This window comes from Achroia grisella, unplaced genomic scaffold (assembly GCF_030625045.1).
Source record: "Achroia grisella isolate CSIRO2021 unplaced genomic scaffold, CSIRO_AGI_Agris_v1 utg842, whole genome shotgun sequence".
Classification (NCBI taxonomy): Eukaryota; Metazoa; Arthropoda; class Insecta; order Lepidoptera; family Pyralidae; genus Achroia; species Achroia grisella.
Window position 1 is genome coordinate 960,964 of NW_026713040.1, and position 23,795 is coordinate 984,758.

At 36.3% G+C, this 23,795-nt stretch overlaps 1 protein-coding gene across 1 annotated transcript; it reads right to left on the minus strand.

Annotated features, from left to right (window-relative positions):
* Positions 1 to 5,454: 5,454 nt before the first annotated feature.
* LOC131852336 (succinate--hydroxymethylglutarate CoA-transferase) lies at positions 5,455 to 9,764 on the minus strand. The gene is made up of 3 exons (XM_059203002.1): positions 9,399 to 9,764; positions 7,439 to 7,616; positions 5,455 to 6,258 (listed from the first exon to the last, which is right to left on the minus strand). Exons 1-3 carry the CDS (start codon positions 9,709 to 9,711, stop codon positions 5,478 to 5,480), a joined length of 1,272 nt encoding a protein of 423 aa, XP_059058985.1. The 5' UTR covers positions 9,712 to 9,764; the 3' UTR covers positions 5,455 to 5,477.
* Between the last annotated feature and the right edge of the window lie 14,031 nt (positions 9,765 to 23,795).

The window sequence follows — 23,795 nt, forward strand, 5'->3', positions numbered from 1 at the left end:
AAGTAGATATAATAATGTTATGACGTTAATAAATAAATGAACATATGGAATTATTACTTTAACAACAAGTACACTCACCGAAATATCAACCGAACATGTTTCAATCTTTACATAATACTGGCTATTCGCCCGGGTGTACATGTATTATATATATACACCTACCTCTATAATCAACCTATGTATTAAATAAAGCCGCTTCAAAATCCGTTGCATAGTTTTAAATATTTAAGCATACATAGGGACGGACAGACATCGACAGCGACTTTTCTTTATACTATGTAGTGATGATAAAACAAAGTCGCAACCGTTGTCTATCCGCTTATATCTTTTGAATTACTCAACGGATTTCAATGCAATTTTCAGCAATAGATAGAGCGATTCAAGAGGAATGTTTATATGTATAATACATGCGAGTTATAGTAGAACGAGCCGAGAAATTCAATTATTTGTAATGCGTCTGTGCGAAGCTGGGACAGTCGTTAATTAATTATCAATAATATTCTAATTATATTTGAATGAGGTCTTAAAATTAAAATACTTGAATTACATTTTAATAATACATAATGTTTCCGACTAATCAAATAGAAAGCAATCCGTGTATGTGCACTCTAATATCATCTCTATGTAAAGGCATCATGGTTTATAATCTATTAACACGAAAATATAGCTACATTATTCAAAATTTACTTAAACTCGCGATTTCGCTGAATTTCATGGTACAAGTATTGGACAAGACCTCAAGATGGACTTGGTCATTTATACAATACTAGCTTTTGTACGCGTCTTTGTCCACTTAACCTGATTGACTAGGATCAAAAGAAACTATGTACAGAAGAGGGATTGTTAGTAATTATTATATTGTGGCTAAATCTAATAAAATTACATAGTATAAAACAAAGTCACTGTCGCTGTCTGTCCGTCACTATGTATGCTTAAATCTTTAAAACTACGCAACGGATTTTGAAGCTGTTTTTTAATAGATAGAGTGATTCAAGAGGAAGGTTTACATTTTTTTACATTTACACAGCCGGGTGGGTGGTTAATATTATTATATTAGGGTAGTATTACGGGTGTATTAGGGTGTATTTAGGGTAGTATTACGCCCTGTTGGTTCCATACAGTTCATAAGTAAAACTTAGAAGCAGAAACTGTCTTTTATTTAACAGTAATGTAGACTTCTGAATAATAACAATTATTGATAGAATTTTTGTAATGTTGTCTGTTTGTATTCACAATTCAAAGAAATTACTGTTTTTCGGACTACTCTAATGCTGTTGGCCGCAGCTGGCCTTTATAGCTTCATCGGATGATAGGGGGCGAGTGTAGATGGTACTCCAAACCAAAGGACTTATGGAGCAGCTGAAGGCCAACTCCCGCCTGACGGATACAACTTTAGTCTGAGGGCACCGGTAAGAGTTCGAACCTCGGCTCAGGCCGTCGTAATTTCGATCCCCGTTTGAATTATACGGGGGATCGATCGGAGGGTACGAAATGATTTAACCGAACGGAAAGTTCTATGGGTGTGGAGATTTGGGCTCAGCTGGTAATGAAGAATTATCCAACATATTATAAGAAAGTAAGGAATACTCAAAGTAAGGGTAAATGGATTGTTAATAATGGCTTAATAACTATTGCTAACAAAAAAAGTACCATGTCAGTTTAACCTCCACGCGGTTCCTCCTGGAAATTTCACCAGTTTATAGTCGTAGCGTGATGTTATATAGCCTTATAACCTTCCTCGAAAAATGGGATATACAAAGATAAAATAACCTTCAAAACCGGTTCAGGAGATCCAGGAATTATACAAACTTACAAACTTTACCGTAATACAAAACTATAGATGATACTTCTATTATATAACAATGATGAATATTAACGTATATATCTACGAATTGACTACACGTAAGTTACTAGTCATACTCGTGAACACAGTTATCCGCGAATTGACGTCATACTCGTGGACGCAGTTGTATGACTTAGCTTGGCGCCGCTTGCTTGTCCGGAGGCTTCCCTGCACGCAATTCGATCGTCGCTGAAGGCTCGGGCGACGCCGAGTCCTGTTAATGCATAGATATGTGAATATTAGGAAAACTATAAACACATTATTTATGAAATAAAATGAAAGAAGCGGCCTCATCGCTGAAAAGCGATATCTTCCAGGCAACCTTAGGATAGAGAGGACTTGAATGAATTTCAGGATAATTCACACAACGCCATCTAGTCCCAAGCTAAGCAGAGCTTGTGTTATGGTTACTAGACAACTGATATTAATACATATTTTATTTTTTGTAAATACCTACTTAATGTATATAGAAAACACCCAGACAGGTACAAATAATCATACTTATGAATACAATTTTTTGCACCATGCGAGGAATCGAACCCGCGACCATCGGATGTAAAGCGGTATGCTAAACTGCTAGACCGACCGACCTCGGTAGGTCCTCAGTTAATTCCATGGCGGATTTCTGTATGTATGTGTGTATATCCCTACATATATGTAGTAATCTCCTGATTACTGTATGTACAAAGAGGTCACCTTCTCGTCAGTGGTGGTGGTGGAGTCTTGGTTCTGTCTGCGTAGCTCCACGTGGCCGTAACAATGTTCGCACTCGTCGTCGCTCGTCTCGGAGTCCGACTCGCCGAATCCTTTGGGCTTCTCGTATATACAACAACCTGTTAAATAAACAACTATACTATATCAGATGACTTTACTTTGCCGTTAGAATAGAAGTAGCGCATATATTGTTATTTTATATTTAGTTATATTGTTATTCTTTATAGACACATATACAGTAGAAGTACTTACTATTTACTTTATTTTTATTTTTATTATAATTACGTTTAAGGTGGTTTGCCATTATCAAAATTTAATTTCTACCATTAAATGCAATATATCTTACATTGTATTTAATGGTAGAAATTAGTAGTAAATTTCTACAAACCACATAATAAACTACTGTATATATTCATATTTCTGAGGTTGGTCAAAAATAAGAATAGTTATAATATACTTTATTTATGACATACAAGATTGATTGTAGAAATTTAATTTCTACTAACTACTACATAAAACAACTACTTTATTTAATTACATTTTTGAAGTTGGTAAAAAATAAGAATAGTCGTACCACACTTTTTTATTTGTAACATACAATAATTATTACAGAACACATATTTACAATAAGGCGAACTTACTGCTAAGATTATATTTTCAAGGTGGTTGCCTTGAAAATATAATCTTTAGCAGTAAGTTAGCCTAAGGTTATAGGGAGACGCATTTATATATCAAAAATGTATAATTTAAGGAGTTTTGCTTACATTTGGACTTCTTTTTGTTCATGTGCTCATTGTCGACCGTGTCTTCCGCCCATACCACGCTCCTGCGGGTCGGCGCGCGGGCCGGCTGCAGCCGCACCACCGCCTCAGGTTCCACATGCTCCTAACCATAAATACAGGCGTATTAAAAGAGTTTATGAGAGTTTAATATATATATCTAATATCTATTAATCTAATAGTAGTAAATATATTTGTTTAACTAGATAAATAAGAAATCTGTACATAGTAAAGAGTTAATCTAATTAAATTAACATCTAAACATGAAGAAGAAATGTATGCGGTTTTAAATGATTTTATTGCTTTAAATGCAATATAAATGAAAGAAAATTTACAGGCATGTAGAATGGTTACATATTGGTGAACGCTTGTTAATTATTACATAAGATCTGCTCTGTGCAATTACCAGTATTTTGTGAATAATTTAATTTCATTAGCAGTAAAGAATCAGTGAGTTGCAAAGCTCGAAGAACTTGTCAGGCGCTCTCCGTCATATCCACTGGTTGACGCCAAACGTCGTGTTGATTTTATTTAGGGATATGGTAATGGGGCACCCTCCAGCGCTAAAGGTTTACGCTAGCGGGGCACCAGTGGAGGATGATAGGATGACTATGAGGTGAAGTCAGTTAGCCCAACTTGGCAAAAGGCAATTTATCACGATAGTTGCTAGAGGGAACTGCGTGGAGGTCAACCTGACATGATATATTGCTAGCAATGGGTTCCTTAGCAGGGGATTGTTAGTGATGTAAACGAATGATCCCATTACTAGCAATGTACATTGTTAGGTTGACCTTCTCGAGGTCCCCCAAGAACCCATCGTGGTAAATTTGCCACGGTGAGCTAAATAATTTCCAAGCAGTAAGGCTTTACAACTCTTTGCCCAATAGTTTAAAGAAAATACAGAATTAGAAGCTTTTTAGTAGGAGGTTGCGTTGTTTTCTGTTGGAGCAATCATTTTACAGTGTTGATGAATTTCTTAACAGCAAAAATTGTATAAATTCAAACACAATATAAATTGTTACTGAATAAATAAATATCAAATATCAAATAAACTAAAATCGTGCTCATCTTCTTATCTTCCACTGGTGCCAGCGTAAATCGTTAGCGAAGCTAGATACAACATTCCATTGTCATCCATAACAAAACTCATAAATATAAACACTATAGGATAGGGGCTGTTCAAGTATTACGTAAGCAGATTTATCACAATTATTTACCCCCCATCCCCCGTTGTCAGCAAAAGTAAGCAAAGCTCTTACCCCCTCCACCCATGCTTACGTAAACATCTCTCAATTAATGTATTGTTTTTTTAGCAAAGACAATGTGAGGGTTGCCATTCGTGTAAAAAAGTAAATTACGACCGATGACGTAATCATCATACAGACTCCCCCACCCCCATGTCATCCAAAATAAGCAAAGAAAAGACCCCCCGCCCCCCTATAGTGCTTACGTAATGTGAACGGCCCCATGATGGGAATTAGTAACTTCCATTGCTAGCAATGTACCATGTTAGGTCGACGAACACGTGGTTCCCCCTGGAAACCATCGTGATAAATTCTTGGTGAATTTGTCACGATGTGCTAACTAACCTGACCTCATGCTCATCTTATCATCCTCCACTGGTGCTCCGCCAGCGTAAACCGTTAGGGCAGGCGGGTGCACTCTTCCATTATCATACACCAACAAACACTATAGGATAGGAAAATTATGAAATCCTTATTTGAAGAGCATAAGGAAACATGACTACAGAATATAAACAGTAGCTTTGCCCACGGATTCGTATGCTATTCCAAATAATAACTGGTTACATTTTTCTTTGCTAACCAATCCTTACTAATATTATAAACTGTTTTGTATTTAATTTCTATTTGTATATTGCTTTATAAAAGAAATAAAAACAGAACAATGTTAATGTAACACTGATTTTAGGTTGCTTATATATATACATCCCGTTCTCTTAGCAATAGTTAATTTCAAACATGTTTTACTAAGTAATAAATACATATAATATTATTTAAATAAAATTTATCTGAAATGAATAATTAAATACAGTTTCTGATAAGATAAAAACAAGTAGTTACTGACAACTATATTCATTGTAGAGTATTTATATATTATACAGCATGTTTCATAAAAAAAGATTATTTTACAACGTTTTTGGTATACAAATTATCGACTTCACTCTCTTTGTAACCTAGGAAATTGGACAGAATTTCCCTAGTATGCTGCCCAAGAGTGGGAGGCGCTGTTCTCGCGTAATTACCACCCTCACTATAAACTGTCGGTGCTCCCACCACCTTCACGGTCCCTGCTTGAGGATGCGGCAGCTCCTTCACCAGCCCTATAGCTTTCACGTGCTCATCTTCGAAAACATCCTTCATCGTATTCACTGGACCATTCGGGAACGATGCATCGCTGAATATTTTCGACCATTCCTTCCTCGTCTTTGTTTTTATCACATCACTTATAATCTTTATAATGGCATCACGATTCTGTACGCGTGCCGAATTATCTTTAAAACGGGCGTCTTGTATTAGTTCTTCTTTGTTGATCCGCTTGCAGAAGTCAGCGAATTGGGCGTTCGACCCTGTGCCTAATACCATATCACCGTCTTTTGTTTTAAACGCTTGATACGGGACTAGATTCGCATGTGCGGTACCCCATCGTTCGCTTTCGATGCCGCAATTCAAGTAAATATTAGCGATATTGATCATGCTGGATATCTGCGTGGAGAGAAGGTTGCAGTCTATCTTCTGCCCTCTACCAGTAACTTGGCGGTAGTAGAGCGCCGTCATAACCGCTCCGAAAGCGTGGAGGCCTGTGGTCACGTCTGTTATGGCAACACCTGGCTTTACGGGGTTGCCGTTCCGTTCGCCTGTTGCGTTTAGAAGGCCGCCCATAGCTGATGCTATAACATCGTAGCTGTAAAAAAATATTGATGTGAATTATTATAATTAATTAGTAAATTGCTAAAATAAAAAAAAATACTAAAACTACTAAGGTCAAGCGCGAAAAGTTTACACTCTTTCCCGAGGAGATAAAAACCATCGCTCCTAAGAATATCCTTCAATTCTTGTCCCTGACGGGTCTAGGTAGCGAACTTTGAAAAAGGGCGAGCACAATGGATCTATGTAGGTCGCAGTGCTACAGGTTCAAGCACCTGACAATAGCCCAAATAATCCAATAAAAAAAAAGGTCAAGCGCCTATATTTAAGTAGTTTACAACCACCATGTAGGTACATTTGCATATTGCTCCGATTCTTATTACTATTCCGATTTGTTTATTATATATGATAGTGATTTCATTCCTTTATTTTCATTTGAAATGGATAATAGGTAATATTAGACGTTGTTTATAATATCATACTAATAATATAACAAGTGTATATAGATAATAACAATATATAAATACAGACCATTTTTTTTCCTTACTTATATATTTAAGTATTTTTAAACTAAGTACTCATGTTTCCGCACTGAATATTTGCGGTCTCACACATGCAAATGGTAGTAGAATTAAACAAAATAATAGATAGATATATCGTTTATTTGTTTGTTACTAATCACACACAACATGTTCATAAGAATAAACAATACATAATACGACATAAGATTTATAAAATTGTGTTATGTGTGATCTGTAGCGATACACACTGGTCACTCTATTCTCCCAAATTTGAATTTAAATGAAATAGTATTGTTGTAAATATGTACAACATTAAAAAAAAAATACGAGCTGAGTTTCTTGTCAGTTCTTCTCATCTCGAAATCATTCCGAACTGACGGTAGATTTGACATATCATAAGAGTCTGTAATAGACCTACATGAAAATGGATATATTGAAATTTGAATTTTGAATACAAAAAGGTCGAAGCTCAGCGTGGAACATTGTTCAAGGAACAAAACACTGATTTTCAGCTTTAACCCATTTGAGGGTACGTGAAAATAATAATTAAAATAAATATAAAATAAAAAGAGCAATATTATTGATGATTGTCTGTGCGGTGTGTGTATAAAAAAATTAATGTAAATACTATTATCAATCTATTAGGTAGTGAAATGGACTTCTTCAAAATAACACCCAGTTATATAAATGATTTACCCAGGTTTTTTAGCGTAGGGTCCTGTAGGTCCGAACCCTGTAATAGCACAATATATCAACTTAGGATTGATCGTCTTCAGTTTCTCGTAGCCAACCTCGAGCTGATCCAGCTTCCCGGGCAGATAGTTCTCAACCACTACGTCACATTTCTTTGCCAAATCGTATATTATGTTCTTACCTGAAAATCATTACATAGTATAAAACAAAGTCGCTGTCGCTGTCTGTCCGTCCCTATGTAGGTTTAAATCTTTAAAATTACGCAACGGAGTTTGAAGCGTTTTTTTTAATAGATAGAGTAATTCAAGATGAAGGTTTATATATATAATACATGTACACCCGCGCGATACCGGGGCGAATAGCTAGTGTATTATAAATACAAAATCGGCGAAAGGGATTCTCTTTTGTTAGTAATGTGAACTGGGACCCCGATCCCCCTGAAAACCATCATGATAAATTCCTGGTGAGTATCTCACAATGGGCTACCTGACCTGGGCTTATTGACAGCTTCAGTGGTATAGTATACCATTTTTCTATCTGATGACCGCAGTTTCGATTCCTGTTAGTATCAGTCTGGATGTCTTCTATGTAAGTATGTATTTATTGGCAAAAAAAAATTCCATGTATTTGTATCAGTTGTCTACTACTCATAACACAGGAATAGAATATAATTGAAAATTCTTTATTCAAATAAACTTAATTTAAGCATTTTTGAATAGTCATAACATTTTTTTTTTAATCAGGCTCTGTAAATTTGGGAATAGTGCTGTGTGAATTGTCCTGAGATATTATATTCTTTTTATATTTAGGACTGTAATAAAAAATAAATAAGTAGGTCCATGATAATGTAATAAGCCCATAAGTAATGGTATACAGACATTTCTCTAATTATATTATCTGTGACCTAGATACAGATGATACTGTAGAATTTATATATAAATTAAGATCTTTGTTGTTATTTTCCATCACATGTACAATAACATCTCAAATTATCTGTAAATTATATAAATATTTAATGTTACACCTACATTATCACAATTATGAATATAATTTTGCAGATAGTACCTGTTGATAAGATATCAATAGCTTTTTACTATATAAATAATTCACCGCTTTACTTCTGATGGTCGCGGGTTTGATTCCTTGCATGGTGTAACACATTTATATTCATGAGTATGATTGTTTGTATCCGTCTGTATGTTTTCTATGTATATTATGTATGTATTTACAAAATAAACTAAGTATTTTGTCTAGTACCCATAACACAAGATTTGCTTACCCTGGAACTAGATGGCACTATGTTAATTGTGATTTTATTATTGACAAAACAGTAAACATTTACCAAGCATACTAGCTGATTGCATTAAATAATAATAGCTTCTAATAATATACTATACACAGATATATATGTATATGTGTGTAGTATTTCTATAAATCTTACACATAACATTCTTGTGTCAAAATGTTAGTTACCATACATACTCTAAAATTGTTTCACCAAATTTTATGAAATTTTATATATATATACAGTAGGTCTGAGAATCGGCTACTATCTATTTTTCATACCCCTAAGTGATAAGGGTTGTCCACCTCTAACATTTATTTTGGACAATTTATTTTTATAATGTGGTATAAAAAAAAATCTTTTATTAGTTTTTATACATCTATTTTTAAAAGCGATTTTAATTTATATGGCAAAACAATCTTTTGGTCAGCTAGTGTATATATAAATAATTGTGTTTGTTTGTCTAATATGTATAATATCTATATATATATATATATATATATATATAACTTGTGGAACTATATGGAAACATGATAACTTCCCAATTTTGTAAATGTATTATTGAGGTATTGGTAAGTTTGCACACTGCCAGATTGGATTGTGAACATCTATTGGTGACAATAGGTCTGACTAACCAGTTCGGTATTATATGTAACAAATAATCAAAAAGCGACTTACCTTCCCGACTCTTCAAGTCAACACACACACTCTTTTTATTTCTATTCACAGACAAGAAATAATACGAATCTTTATTATCTTTTATGAATGGCGGACCCCATTTCCTTGCTTCATCGCCGTCCAGACTTTCGACTTTGATAATATTAGCGCCCAGGTCACCCAGGGTCAAAGTGCAAACGGGGCCAGCTATCACCCTCGTCAGATCCAAAACATTGATGCCGGCCAACAAACCTGGCACCTCCGTGGAATACTTCCTCAACGTCAAAGGTTGGGGCTTTAAAATAAGCCGTAAAAATTTCCTGCCGGTTACCATCGCGAGTCACAGTTAAATAAAACATTTTACTCATTCACTGTGTAGTTATCACAAATATATTAACTCAACAAACAAAACTGATAACGTAAGATCGACGGGCAAAACATCTCGACTTACCTCCTGCAAATGCGGACTGATTGTGGTTACTGCAGTACTTGTTGTAGCCATTTCATTACGTTGCACTCTACGATTGTCACCCATGTGATTAGACGTTAATAATCAAATTTCAGCACATAACATGCAAGAAATAAACAAGAAATATATATTTAACACAATATAAAAACAACAGGTTATAAAACATTATAAAACAAGTCACGAATGTGTTTCACTTGCAAAATAACCGAAATATACGCAATTTATGTTTCTAGTTATGTTTTAACAAAAATATTCCATAGGATGTGTCACGAAATTGATTATTTAGAAAGAAAATAAACAGGTAAGTGTAGGTAATGGAACGTTCCCTTGACATTTTATGACAGTGACAGTTGCGAGAAAATGTCAAATTGACAACTTTGTTTTTTTTTATAAAGTAGTTTTACGGCATTGACAACATTGGACAGCAGTGTTGCGACTGCGAGTTTAGTGTTATATCCTTTTTTAGGGAACATGACCAACGGTTTCTTTAGGACCATCGCGGGTTTGATTCCTCGCACAATGCAAACATTCACAACATGAGTATGATTGTTTGTAACGGTCTGAGTGTTTTCTATGTATATTATGTATGTTTAGCGTCTATATTGTTACCGCTATTATTTATGTTATGTTCAGCTGGTACTGGCAGCGACAGGAGGAGGAAGATTAAATAACGAGTCCAGTGGTGGCTATGTATAAATGTAATATTCTTGTGGTATTTACAATAGTTGTATGGTTTTATTATATATATAAAAACGTATATTTCTGTATGAGAAAAGAAGCGATTGTGTCCCAATCTGACAAGCTTGTTATTTCTTATTTTTACAACGTCGCTAGGCAACGGTGTTGCCGCGCACTATCCGTAAATCGCCACACCACCCCCCCTCGGAGAGAAAAAGGTGAAAGAGAAACGAAAACAATAAAAAAAAAATAAGATAAAGAAACTACAGATCTAAAATGTCCCTAAAACGAACTCTCCGTCCTGACCTGGTAACTATAGGTTTTTCAGCTGAAACAGGTCGATTAGAAGGAATTAGAGGTGACGAGGAAGGCGAGGGTATTTGGGAGGAAGATAATGGTGGCGAATGAGGAAAAGTTGTGATTGGCGGACAAGATGAAGTTGAAGGAATGGAAGATGAAAGTGTGGATGGGTGTGAGGACTCGTGCATGATATGAGCAGGCTTCACACGATCCAGACTGACCTCCATTTTTTTACCCTGGACGTCAAGAGTGATGGTTTTGTCACGCTTACATAAAATTTTGTGAGGCCCTGTATAAGGAGCCTGCAAAGGACGTCGAATGCTGTCATCTCTTAGGAAAACGTAAGTGGCGGAAGGCCAATCCCTATAAATGAAAGTTGGCGGATTGGAATGATGTGACGCTGGCGTGGGCATGATATTATTCATGGTGGCACGAAGCTGTGTGATGAAGTCGGTAGGATCTTTGATGGTTGATGAAGTGACAGATGGTGTAACAAATTCACCCGGCAAGCGAAGTGTTTCTCCCAATACAAGTTCAGCCGAGGAGGTCTTTAGATCCTCTTTAACTGCTGTGCGCATACCTAAAAGAACCCAAGGTAACGCGTTTATCCATAGATCGCCGTGACACATTAAAGCTGCTTTGAGTTGACGGTGCATGCGTTCCACCATGCCGTTTGCGCAGGGATGGTAACTAGTTGTACGGATTCGACGAGTTGCACAGGACTGCATTAAGTGACGGAATAAAGCGGATTCAAATTGACGACCCTGATCCGTGGTAACAGTAATAGGGACGCCAAATCGCGATATCCAACCGCTGACAAAAGTATCTGCAACTGTTTCTGCAGACATATTTGGCATCGGCCAGACTTCCGGCCAGCGTGTAAATCTGTCCACGGCTGTCAGGCAGTATTGCATGCCTTTGTTGACAGGAAGTGGACCGATGATGTCAATATGAATGTGTTGAAAACGGCCGGATGGATTAATGAAATGACCAACGGGTGTAGAGATGTGCCGGATGACCTTACTGCGTTGGCAAGGAATACAAGTTCGAGTCCAGGAATTACAGTCTTTGTTCATCGAGGGCCAAACGTAACGATCAGATATCAAACGAAGTGTGGCTCGAGAACCTGGATGACTCATGTTATGTAACCTGTCGAAGTATTTGCGTCTAAATGAAGATGGTAAGTATGGACGAGGTTTGCCAGTGGACGTGTCGCATATGACAATGATGTCAGTTCCGGAAATTGTGACATGTTCTAATTTTAAAGATGAAGTATTATTGGATATTAATGCTTGCAACTCTTGGTCTGTTTGTTGAGAGCGACTTAATGAATGATAATCATCCTCCAGCTGAATGGCCTCAATACGCGACATCGTGTCGGCAACAACATTCTCATTGCCCTTAATATACACGATGTCGGTGGTGAACTGTGAAATGAATGACAGTTGATTTAATTGAGGTGGAGGAAGTTTTTCTCGTTTTTGAGAAAATGCGTAAATGAGTGGTTTGTGATCTGTGTAAATAGTGGTATGTTGTGCTTCAAGAATGTGGCGAAAATGTTGCACGCTTTCGTAAATGGCGAGTAACTCTCTGTAATAAGCAGGAAGCGATGCCTGTTTAGGCGTCAACTTCTTGCTAAAAAATGAGAGAGGTTGCCAAGAATTTCCAATTTTCTGTTGTAGACATGAACCTACGTGTGTAGTGGAAGCGTCGGTGAAAAGAGCAAGTGGAGCGTCTGCCACTGGGTGACACAACATAGTAGCGTCAGCTAAACTATCGCGACACTTGTGAAATGCTTGTTCCAGATCGGGAGTCCAAGGAACTGGTTTGGAACCCTTAATTTTGGCATCTGCCAGAATGTTAATTAACGGGGCCTGAAATTCAGCGGCTCTGGGTATAAAACGACGATAGAAGTTTAACATACCCAGAAACCGTCGTAGCCCATGAGCTGTTTCAGGTAAGGGAAAATTCCTGATGGTTTCGACACGATCTGATGGTGGTTGTGTACCTGCTGATGAAATGTGACTGCCCAAGAATGCAATTTCTGGAACACCGAACTTGCATTTGGCAATGTTGATGACGATTCTGTATTGAGCTAAGCGTTGAAAAAGCAGTCGCAGGTGTTCTGCGTGCTGAGCGGCGTCGCGCGAGTAGATGAGGATATCGTCGATGTATGGAAAGCAAAAAGTAAGTCCCCGTGTGACCTCATCGATGAAACGCTGGAATGTTTGACCAGCGTTTCTGAGACCAAAAGTCATGTAGGGAAATTCGAATAGTCCGAAAGGAGTGGTAATGGCTGTCATGCATATATCAGCTGGATTGACAGGAATTTGCTGGTAGGCTTTTACCAGATCAATTGTACTGAAGATGGTGGCTCCTACCAGATTGTGTGAAATGTCCCCGATGTACCGAACCGGATATCTATCAGGAATAGTGCGCGCATTTAAGGCCCTGTAGTCACCACAAGGTCTCCAAGTGGCATCCTTTTTAGGAACTAAATGGAGCGGTGAAGACCAAGCACTGCTGGATGGTCTAGCAGTACCAGCAGCAACCATGTCGGCAAATTCTTTTTGGGCAATCTGAAGTTTCTGGGGAGCAAGGCGACGAGGACGGCATGATAATGGCGGTCCGTCAGTAGTGTTAATGAAATGCACTGTATTATGTTTAACATCGCGAGGAAGACCGGGTGGACGAGTGAGTTCCGGATATTCCTGTAAAATTGTTAGAAAGGGTGAGTCTTTAGAATCACTAATAATGGTCTTGACGCTGGGCTGATTAGATGACGCGCACTGAATCTGATGACGAAGACCGGTTGTTCCATCGACTAGACATCTATGGGTACAATCTGGCAAGAGATTGTAATGAGCGAGGAAATCGGAACCGATGATAGGAACGCTGACGTCAGCTATAATGAAATCCCATGCAAAAACTCGTCGAAGACCCAGGTTGAGATTGAAACGCAGAGTACCGTACGTCGTAATAGCACTGCCATTGGCTGCTTGCAGCACAAAATCAGATTTATAGGCGTGGGAACGAAGGGCGCTTTTAGGATAGCAGCAGATATCGGAACCCGTATCTACGAGAAATCGTCGCTTACTGTATGAATCTGTTACAAATAAACGGCGACTTGAAATGGTATGAGAGGAGTCGGTAGTCGCCTTTACTGACTCCTGTTCATGTTTAAAAATAAATCTTGTTGCCAGTTACAAGGAGTAGTACAATGTAACGCCTTTTCCTTATATATACGGTGGTACCAACATATCCTAGGTTGAGGGCTCCTACTACGACTTTGACATGATTGTGGAGTCCGAGACCTGGACCGACTTCCCTGTCTCTGATAAGCAGTTAAGGAAGCTACCTGCTCTGTGAGTTGGTCAATGCGCTGAGAAAGAGTGGCAAATGGGTCGACGCTTGAAGATGAAGTGACAGGCTGAGATGATATACCAGCAACTGAGGTGGAACTAGCAAGTGGTGTTGCAGGAGATACTTCCATAATGCGATCAGCTAGATCCGCTACCTTCTCTAATGGAAGATCCTGTGCAGCCAAAATGGTCTGAAGGTGAGTGGGCAGGCGACGCATCCAAAGTTGGCGAAGTATGCCTTCGTCGTCACGAAGTGAATCCCCCGTGAGAGACTTGAGGTGCCTCAGAAATTGTGAGGGTCGCCTATCCCCCAGCTCCTCATCACTTAAGAGCTGTCGGACTCTTTTTTCCTCAGATGCCGATAGTCTGCGGATTAATTCAGCTTTTAAAAATATGTATTTGTCTTCCGCGGGTGGTTTGATGATTATATCTTCCACCTCAGCAGCCTGGCTTTGTGACAAATGACTGATAATATAATTAAATTTAGTGGAATCAGCGGTGATGCCAGATAGTTCAAAATTTGCTTCAACCTGCGCGAACCACAATGCCGGACGGTCAGGCCAGAAAGGAGGTAATTTTACGGAAACCCTATGCACTTCCGAGGCAGATGGTGAGGACGAATTTTGTGTGCCGGATTGTGCCATTTTATATATATATGACCAATGCGATGCCGAATATAAAGAAATTAATATTTACAATAAGAAAATAAAAAATATACACATGCAATAAAAATAAATTTCAACATAAAATTATAAAAAAAAAAAAAATACACGTAAAATAAATTGACGGCAATACAAAATGAGAAAAGTAAAATAAAATCTTAATATCGAAGTCCGTAGTATCCTGACTACGTAGTACTGGGCCGTGTCGCGTGGTTTCTTTATAGGCGGCGGGCGGCGGGCGGCAGGCGGCGGGCGGCGCGGGCGGCACAACGACGGCGAGTACTTGTGTGATGAACGATAGTGTTTACGGTCGATGGTGATAAGATCTTGTATGGTAAGAATGCCGGTAAGGAGAAGGAATGTAGGAAAGATGGCACCTGGACTGGAGTAGGTTCACGCTTCACCGTGTCTGCTGTGATGTCGTGGAACGTCGTGGGTCACCAATTTAGCGTCTATATTGTTACCGCTATTATTTATGTTATGTTCAGCTGGTACTGGCAGCGACAGGAGGAGGAAGATTAAATAACGAGTCCAGTGGTGGCTATGTATAAATGTAATATTCTTGTGGTATTTACAATAGTTGTATGGTTTTATTATATATATAAAAACGTATATTTCTGTATGAGAAAAGAAGCGATTGTGTCCCAATCTGACAAGCTTGTTATTTCTTATTTTTACAACGTCGCTAGGCAACGGTGTTGCCGCGCACTATCCGTAAATCGCCACATATGTATTTACGAAAAAAAATATCTATGTATTTGTATCAGTTAAATATTGCCCATAACACAAGCTTTAGCTAGCTTAACTTGGGTCTAGATGGCGCTGTGTGAATTGTCCTGAGATTATTATAACTTGGGATTAGATGGCGCTGCGAGAATTGTGTAATGTATTATTGTTATATGTTATGATTTAAACCATTTTTGAAACAGTGAGTTAGCTTACTTAGTCTTCTTTATTACTAACTCACAGACGGTGACGTGGTAGGACGGGTCATTGGGCTCCCTAAAATATGATTGAACGTAGTGATGGCTGGCTCAACCATCAAAGGGTGCTGCTTGTATAGGGATTGATAAATATGACTGATCAATTTTGATATGTAGCTATTTAATTAATGTTAACATTCTTATTTACTGTTTGTATTCGCACAAAACTTAAGAATGTAATACAGAATAACTTACGCACAACCACATTATGGAATCACCTTCCAACAATGTTTCCGAATCGATACAATATCGAAACCATCAAGAAAAGAGCTTATTCCTCCTTAAAAGTCCGGCAACTTGCAATTCCCCTGGTGTTGCGAGTGCTAATGAGCGGCGGTAATGGCTTACCATGAGGAGAGCAGTAAGAATAGAATATAGAATAGAAAATCATTTATTTAAATAAACTTACATTGAAACACTTTTGAATAGTCATCACCTTTTTGTTATATCCCGCTCATTCGGAAAGCTGTCTCATCACAAGAAGAACGAGCAAGAAACTTGCGTGTTGCTCTTTTAAATAATTTTATTGTTACTTTACATTTTTAAGTTTAAGTGTGTAAATAAAAACTACCATTTAGCACTATTTCATATAATTAGACATAATGCTACGGAAATAACTAAAATATATAAGTTTAACCGTCGCGGCGTTGCCACGTCTGCTAATTGCCTAATTCTTCTAATTGCATATGCAGCAGAACTGAGTCTACTGGCTATTTTTGAAATATGGGACCCCCATTGTAATTTCGAGTCCACTGTTATACCTAAAACAACTTTACATTAACAAAGTTTACTATTTCATCATTAAGCAATAACTGTCTTATATTAAGTGTAAATTTTATACACTTTGTTTTGCTGGAATTTAATAATAGAATTTTATAAAAAAAAGCAACACGCAAGATTCTAGCTCATTCTTCATGAATTGAAGGAGTGTTGGGCAAGATCTTCCTGCACGATGGACCTACGACATCAAGAAGGTGACAGAGAGCGGAAGGTGGAAGATCGAATAAGGCACTGGGAAAGGCCTATATCCAACAGTGAAGATACACGCTGAATTGATGAATGATGTGCTTAAAACATATCGTAGTCTCTATAATAATAAATCAAATCAGTTTGACAAGTTAAAATAAATATTTTACGCGACTGTACCAAATAATTTTTTATATTTTTATATTTCATTTCCGCAATTTTTCAACATTATGCGTTGCCCAAAATATTATTTTGATGTGAACTGAATTCTTTGGAATTCTTCCAGGACTCGGCGTTTTGCTTTGAGAAAAACATCGGTGTGGCAAAATATAAATAAGCTAATAATGTACTTTTATATATAACTACTTGACACACGTAACTTCGTCTGCATCACGCTTATTCAAAATTTCTCATTATATTTTACATAATATAATTTTAAAATATAGCCAGTGTATCATTCTGATATATAAGCTATATTACTGTAAAGTTTCATCAAAATCAGTTTAATAGTTTTTGCGTGATAGACTAACAAAAATCCATCCATCCATACTTACAAACTTTGGTGTTTATAATATTAGTACATAGAATGATTGCTAAAGTGCGACGATCCCAGTTATATCTATGACCGTGCTTCTAATTTTAACTTTGTTTTTGGCATGTTTTGTACACACCTCCGTGACTTTTCAGTTGCGAATACTAATTAATTGGATCATTAATTACTATTTGTTGCTTTAAGAATCCGTAAAAAGAATAAATGAAAGTAGAGAATGCACTGTATTTATTGAAAAGATAAATAATGAAAATGGCGGGAGAAATACGATTTCGCCCGGGGAGAGAGTCTTCCACACTCCGAATACCCCAAAGTAATCACAGAGTACTTTATTGTAAGTAATGTAACACCAAACGTAGTCGCCTTTGCTCAGGAACGTCTCAATGTGTTGTACTGTTTAGTCGCAACGCACTTTAGAGTGTATATTTTAATTAAAACAATTATATTATATCAAACAAATTAATAATTTTCTTGTTTTACATAGTTAAAAATACGGAGCGTCCTTTTTATTCCAGTTCTAATTTTAATTGTTTTTTTTATTCTATATTCAAAATATAAGTTGCCTACCTTTTTATTTGTGGCACAGATAACATTATCCTACTTATCCTTACTTCCTTACACCTTACTAATATTATAAATGTGAAAGTAACTTTGTCAGCCAGTCTCGCTTTCACGCCAAAACTACGAAACGGATTTAAATTAAATTTGGTACACATATAGTCTTATTATTATTAGTTGGTATACATATAGAACCTGAGAAAGGACATAGGCTACTTTTTAATCCGAAAAAAGGGTTGTAAGGGGTTGAAAGGGGGGATGAAATTTTATATGGAATTATCGATAATTTCGCGGTCGCGGGCACATCTAGTATTACATATTTGTGGCCAGCATTACCAAGAGCCCTTTGGTTCAGTAAGCAAGCCGGTGATACAACCTGCTTAGACTAAGGAAGTTCGGACTACGGAACACTATTATTGCCATGATAACGAATTCATCAGGAATATCCTCAATACAAGTAGTATTTTTAAAAACATGTGGGCAGAACTTTGAAGTATTCTTCGAGGAGGCTGTTAAATTACGTTTGATGTTAATTTAACGGCGCCCAGACCGTAAAATAGTTAACATTTATTTATGTGACGTTCAATTTCCTCAATTCTAGAAATTCTATTGGTAATCATTTGGGATTCTAAGAATTTTCTTAATGTTTGATTTATGTCTATATAGTAAGCAGTTCTAGCATAGATTATTTATTCTTCGTAATTACGAAGAATAAACAATCTATATTATTATTCTTAGAATCCCAAATTATTACCAATAGAATTTCTACGCTAGGTGGTTCGTGGATCAATATGGTGGACCCAGGATAGCTCGCGAATATACATAAATGTGACGCGAATATTACATTTAACGACCTCGGTGGTCTAGCACACTGTCTTATTTCAGATGGTTGCGGGTTCGATTTCTCGCACGACATAAACATATATATTCATAAATATGATTGTTTGTATCGATCTGGGTGTTTTCTATGTATAATATGTGTGTATTTACAAACATATATATATATGTAAGTATTTATTTATTTAATTTTAATGCATAAAACAATATGGCGGATTTAGTACCTTGCGGATTTGGCGTAGGTATTTATATCAGTTGTCTAGTATGCATAATACAAGTTATGCGTATCTTGGGACTAGAAGGCGCTGTGTTAATTGTCCAAGGAAAAAAGGTATCTACGTAAAAAGTAAATAGCTATTAATACTGCATTTCTCGAATGAGTGCCCCTGAATGGGCTGAGCCACGGCTCACTGAGATCCCACCTTCGTACGGTACTATTTGCGACTTAACCTGATACTGTCACTCCGATGCTGAGCGGCGTACTGTCAACAATTACACACTTCACTTGCTGACTGTAAAAAAATCTCGTTTATTTTTTGATGACAGATATATATATGTATATATATACGGTACCTATTCAATATTATATTAAAACTATTGTTTGAGGGAGGAATATTGCTATCATATTTTAGTATTATTATAAACGCGAAAGTATGTATGGATAGATGTATGCATGAATGTTTGTTATTCTTTCACGCAACAATTACTGCAAGGATTTTTATAAACCTTTACAATAATGTAGCTCATACATCGAAATAACATAATATAGGCTATAATTTAAAAAGATAATTGTAAATTGGGCCAAATATAATGATAAACGTCAAGTAAGTGTGATGCAGACGAAGTAGCGCGGATAAACTAGTTAATAGTAACTGTACACTGGATATATTTAATAGTGACGCCATGGAATGTTCGTGAAGAAATGAAAAAAGTCATATAATGGTACAGAAGAATACCAATGTTCTATTTTCAAATTGTATATATTTTTTTTTAAATACTTTATAAGGCTATTTGCGATTGGAAATAAATATGATATTTTATACTAGATATTAGAGCTACTATTCTTAGTGGAAGGAAAATTTTTGTGTAATAAAACTTATTTTAAAACGTTTTAAATTTACCAAAACAATGGTAACATAGAGTTAAAAGATATTAATTAAATTATTATAACTAGTGGTCGCCCAATCGTCGACTATAATTAATTCAAATTATAACTTTAATGTTCTATTTTTAAAAGACTAGTTCTCAGCGGGTTTACCAAATAATGATTTAATGTTTTTTGTATATAACAAAATAAAAATAAAAAGATTAGCATACAGTTCTCTATATCTTATTATTATAAACGCGAAAGTTTATGAGTATGGATGGATGTTTTTACTCTTTCACGCAAAAGCTACCGAACGGATTTTAATGAAGTTTTGCAGTTATATAGGTTATATACCAGAATAACACAGGCTATAATTTAATTTATTTTTATTATGTAAATTATGCGAAATATAATGATAAATGTGAAGTAATTGTGATGCAAACGAAATTCCGTGGGGCAGCTAGTAAACTATAAGTGTACACAACGCCTCTATCCGCATAATGTTTGTAATTTTTAATTATAGATACTTAATCGAGATCGTATCGAGAAACATTAGATCCCGGGATATAATTCCATGAATCACACTATAATACTTGAATTTCAATTATAAATTAAAAACCAATTTTTAATAATCTCACTTACTCTTGGAGTTTTCCATTACAATAATCTCTACAGTAAGTGCTTAGGTATAACATATTGATTTTTAGTAATGAAATGAAATAGCGAGGTTTATAATTCTAAAGTGATTTATAATATTGTTTATCGATTGGCCGATCTGAGGAATCTCACGTGAAAATTGCGCGTGCTTTAACAATAGTAACTACACGACGGCGAAGCTCCAGCGACTTAAATAGCACACGCCTTATCATTCTCCAGTCGTGTGGGCCGCACCAGACACGCACTCAGGGCCACACTTTATTCTCCTGGATATTTCCAGAAAAACATTTTTATATTGTTACCATGTGCATGTAACCATCGTAATAAGAATAACGCGCGAAAAACACAAAACAAAAGACAGACGAGCCCACTTGCCACGCAACACTTACGTATAGTTGGCAAAACACGCCTGTAAATTAGAGGAGCGGGAAAAATAAAAATAATAGTTTATTTGTCGCCTTTGGTTGACACCGGCACCGCTTGCAATATATCAATACGCGTCGGAACAGCAAAAAATAGAATTAGGCAAAACGTCACATGGCGTGTAGGTATAACTTGTGAAAATAATAATATCCAGCTTTGTTCCTTGGATTTTGTCAGTTGCTGTTGACTCGCGTCGCCGACAGCTACACAGTACTCCAGAATAACTTTTAAAACACTCCACAATGACATCGGAAGGCACCAATCTCGTAGCCACTTACTGCATACTTCTGTTGCTGCTCATAGCGCTATGGCTGATGTATTCCGCATTTTAAGATCGGTAAGTAATTAAACGGACGGTCGAAATTCGACCATAATTCATTTAAATTATATCATTAAACATTACTAAGTTTCTATAGATAAAGTGGTGCTCGTGCGGCGGTAATCACTTACCATCAGTTGAGCCGCATGCACGTTTGTCCCCTGTGTTATAAAAAAAATTGATAAAGTATCAAAGATTATGTATTTGTGTATCATATACATGGATGCTAGTATCTATAATTAAATAAAGATTATTAGCATACTACACTCCTTCTCTATGTAAACAATAAGTGTGCGTTACACACACATCCGCCCGCGCAATTCGTAAAAAATTATACGAATTTTTCTCTTCAGGTATTAATATAATGATGAATATAGTAGACACCGTCAATCCGTCCACGTAATGGACCAAATCTCGACATTTATGAACGATGTTCGTATTATTTTCATTTCAAATATTTCACCACCCACGCGTCATCTCAATACCTGCCTTCACTTTTCAGTAGTTTTCAACAAAATAACTTTTATTTTTATACAAATTTATCGACGAATATCAAGCAAATCTGAGCTTCTATAGTTTATGATTTTAACTTAGTGTTGCCAACCCTTATGTTTTCTCAGGACATGTCCTATTCTTTGAAGTGGCCTGGGAAGTCCTGAATAGTTATTTGGCAGCGTCCTGGGTTTTTAAAATATGCGCGCCTTTTAATTACTGATGTAACTGTATAATTTTATCAAATACTTTTTATTAAAAAACTGAATTACTTGAATTTTACATGTTCATATAACTATTGCAACACTATTACTGCTTTCTGTTTTTAAACTGAATAGTCCTGGTTTTTTTAACTTTCAATCCTGGTTTTTTAAATTTAAGCTTGGCAACCCAAAGTTAACTTTTGTATTTTATGTTGGGCTAAAAAGGACTTGTATCCAGAGCCGTAAAATATTAAATAAAAAAAAAGTTGTCGTATATCATATCCACAATCTTTTCGGCATGTTTATTTATACTGTCGCTATACTGCCCTTCATTCTTTTTATTTTTATGTTAGGATATGTTCTTATAAATAAACAGAACAGTATTGTTTACAGTTTCCATGGCTTTATGAGTTTTTTTACATAAAAGTGTCTCTAATAAATTATTTTACGTTTATGATTTTCGTGTTGTTTCATCAATTACAGATCTCATTACATTTATCATACGAATTATTTGTAGTTAGCGCTACATGAGTGTTTTTTTAAGTATTATTCAATTTACAAATAACTCTGGTATAATTATGAAGTTTTGTCTAAACCTCAACGCGTTATACTCTGCACGATGACCCTCAAAATAGTTAATAAATACAAAAATGTTGTTTAGTTTTTTATGACTAGTACTACGTGTAACACTATTACAATTAAACGATGTTTTCTTGAAGGTATAATTACAGAGAGGTTTATGGTGTACTACATAATCTCGTAGAGGCCAATGTTTAAACTGCTTATTCAATAAATATATCACCAGTTTATTTTATTTCATGAATATATTATTTGGAAATTACCGTATTAATAAAGTTTATGGGTTATAATATAATACTACAGAATATTACTATACTCATTATACGGCTTGGTATAAGGTTATACTTTTAGATTTTCTGCTTCTGTATTCTATTTAGTCATCTCTCAAGACATGAAAACAAAAAGGAGCGATGAAAGGAGTAGAATTCGACGACCTCGATGGTCTAGCGGTCTAGCACACTGCTTTACATCTGATGGTCGCGGGTTCGATTCCTCGCACGGCACAAACATTTGTACTCATGAGTATGATTGTTTGTATCGGGTGTTTTCTATGTATAATATGTATGCATTTACGAAAAAAATATCTATGTATTTGTACCAGCTATTGAGTACCCATAACACAAGTTTTAGCTAGCTTAACTTGAGTCTAGATGGCGCTGTGTGAATTGTCCTGAGATTAAAAAAAAAAATATATATATATAAAAATAAAAAGTCACTTTAACTTACTAGCTAAATTGGGTGCCATGCGAGAATTTAGTAATGACGTAGTGTTAGTTTTGCATGTGATCTATCTGTGTGCAAATTTCAATTCGAATCCTTTTAGTCGTTTTTTATGTATAAGAATAACAAACAATAGATACAGCAGATTGTCATAGGCTTCATATTTACAAAATGGTTGCGTCATGCTATATACGTAGTGTGAAATGAAATCGTTGGAGCTGTCTGTTCGATTAGATCTTTTAAGCTACGCAACGGATTTTAATGCAGTTTTTAGCCATACATAGATAGAGTGATTCAAGAGGAAGGATTATACACTATATAATCCTTAGGGTGGGTAGCTAGTTTATAATAATTTATTATATTAGAATCGTAGTATTTATCCTTTTCACCGAGTAGGTCCCTGTGTATTGACGTGAGCATACCGGCTTGATACTTGAAAGCAAATCAGAGAAACTCCACTGGTCCAGTCGGCGTACAGTTCCGTTGCAATCATGCCGATCAACGCTGAAACTGTGAATTTGGCGGCCACCTACATGATCCTCGTGATCCTGTTGTTCTTCCTGTGGCTGCTGT

Excerpts from the sequence above, each read along its gene's own strand:
- LOC131852336 (XM_059203002.1), bottom strand. The coding sequence starts at position 9,711 with ATGGTAACCGGCAGGAAATTTTTACGGCTTATTTTAAAGCCCCAACCT. Across the intron at positions 7,617-9,398 it reads TGACTTGAAGAGTCGGGAAG|GTAAGAACATAATATACGAT; the intron begins GTAAGTCGCTTT and ends AATGATTTTCAG. Across the intron at positions 6,259-7,438 it reads CCCTACGCTAAAAAACCTGG|CTACGATGTTATAGCATCAG; the intron begins GTAAATCATTTA and ends ATTTTTTTACAG.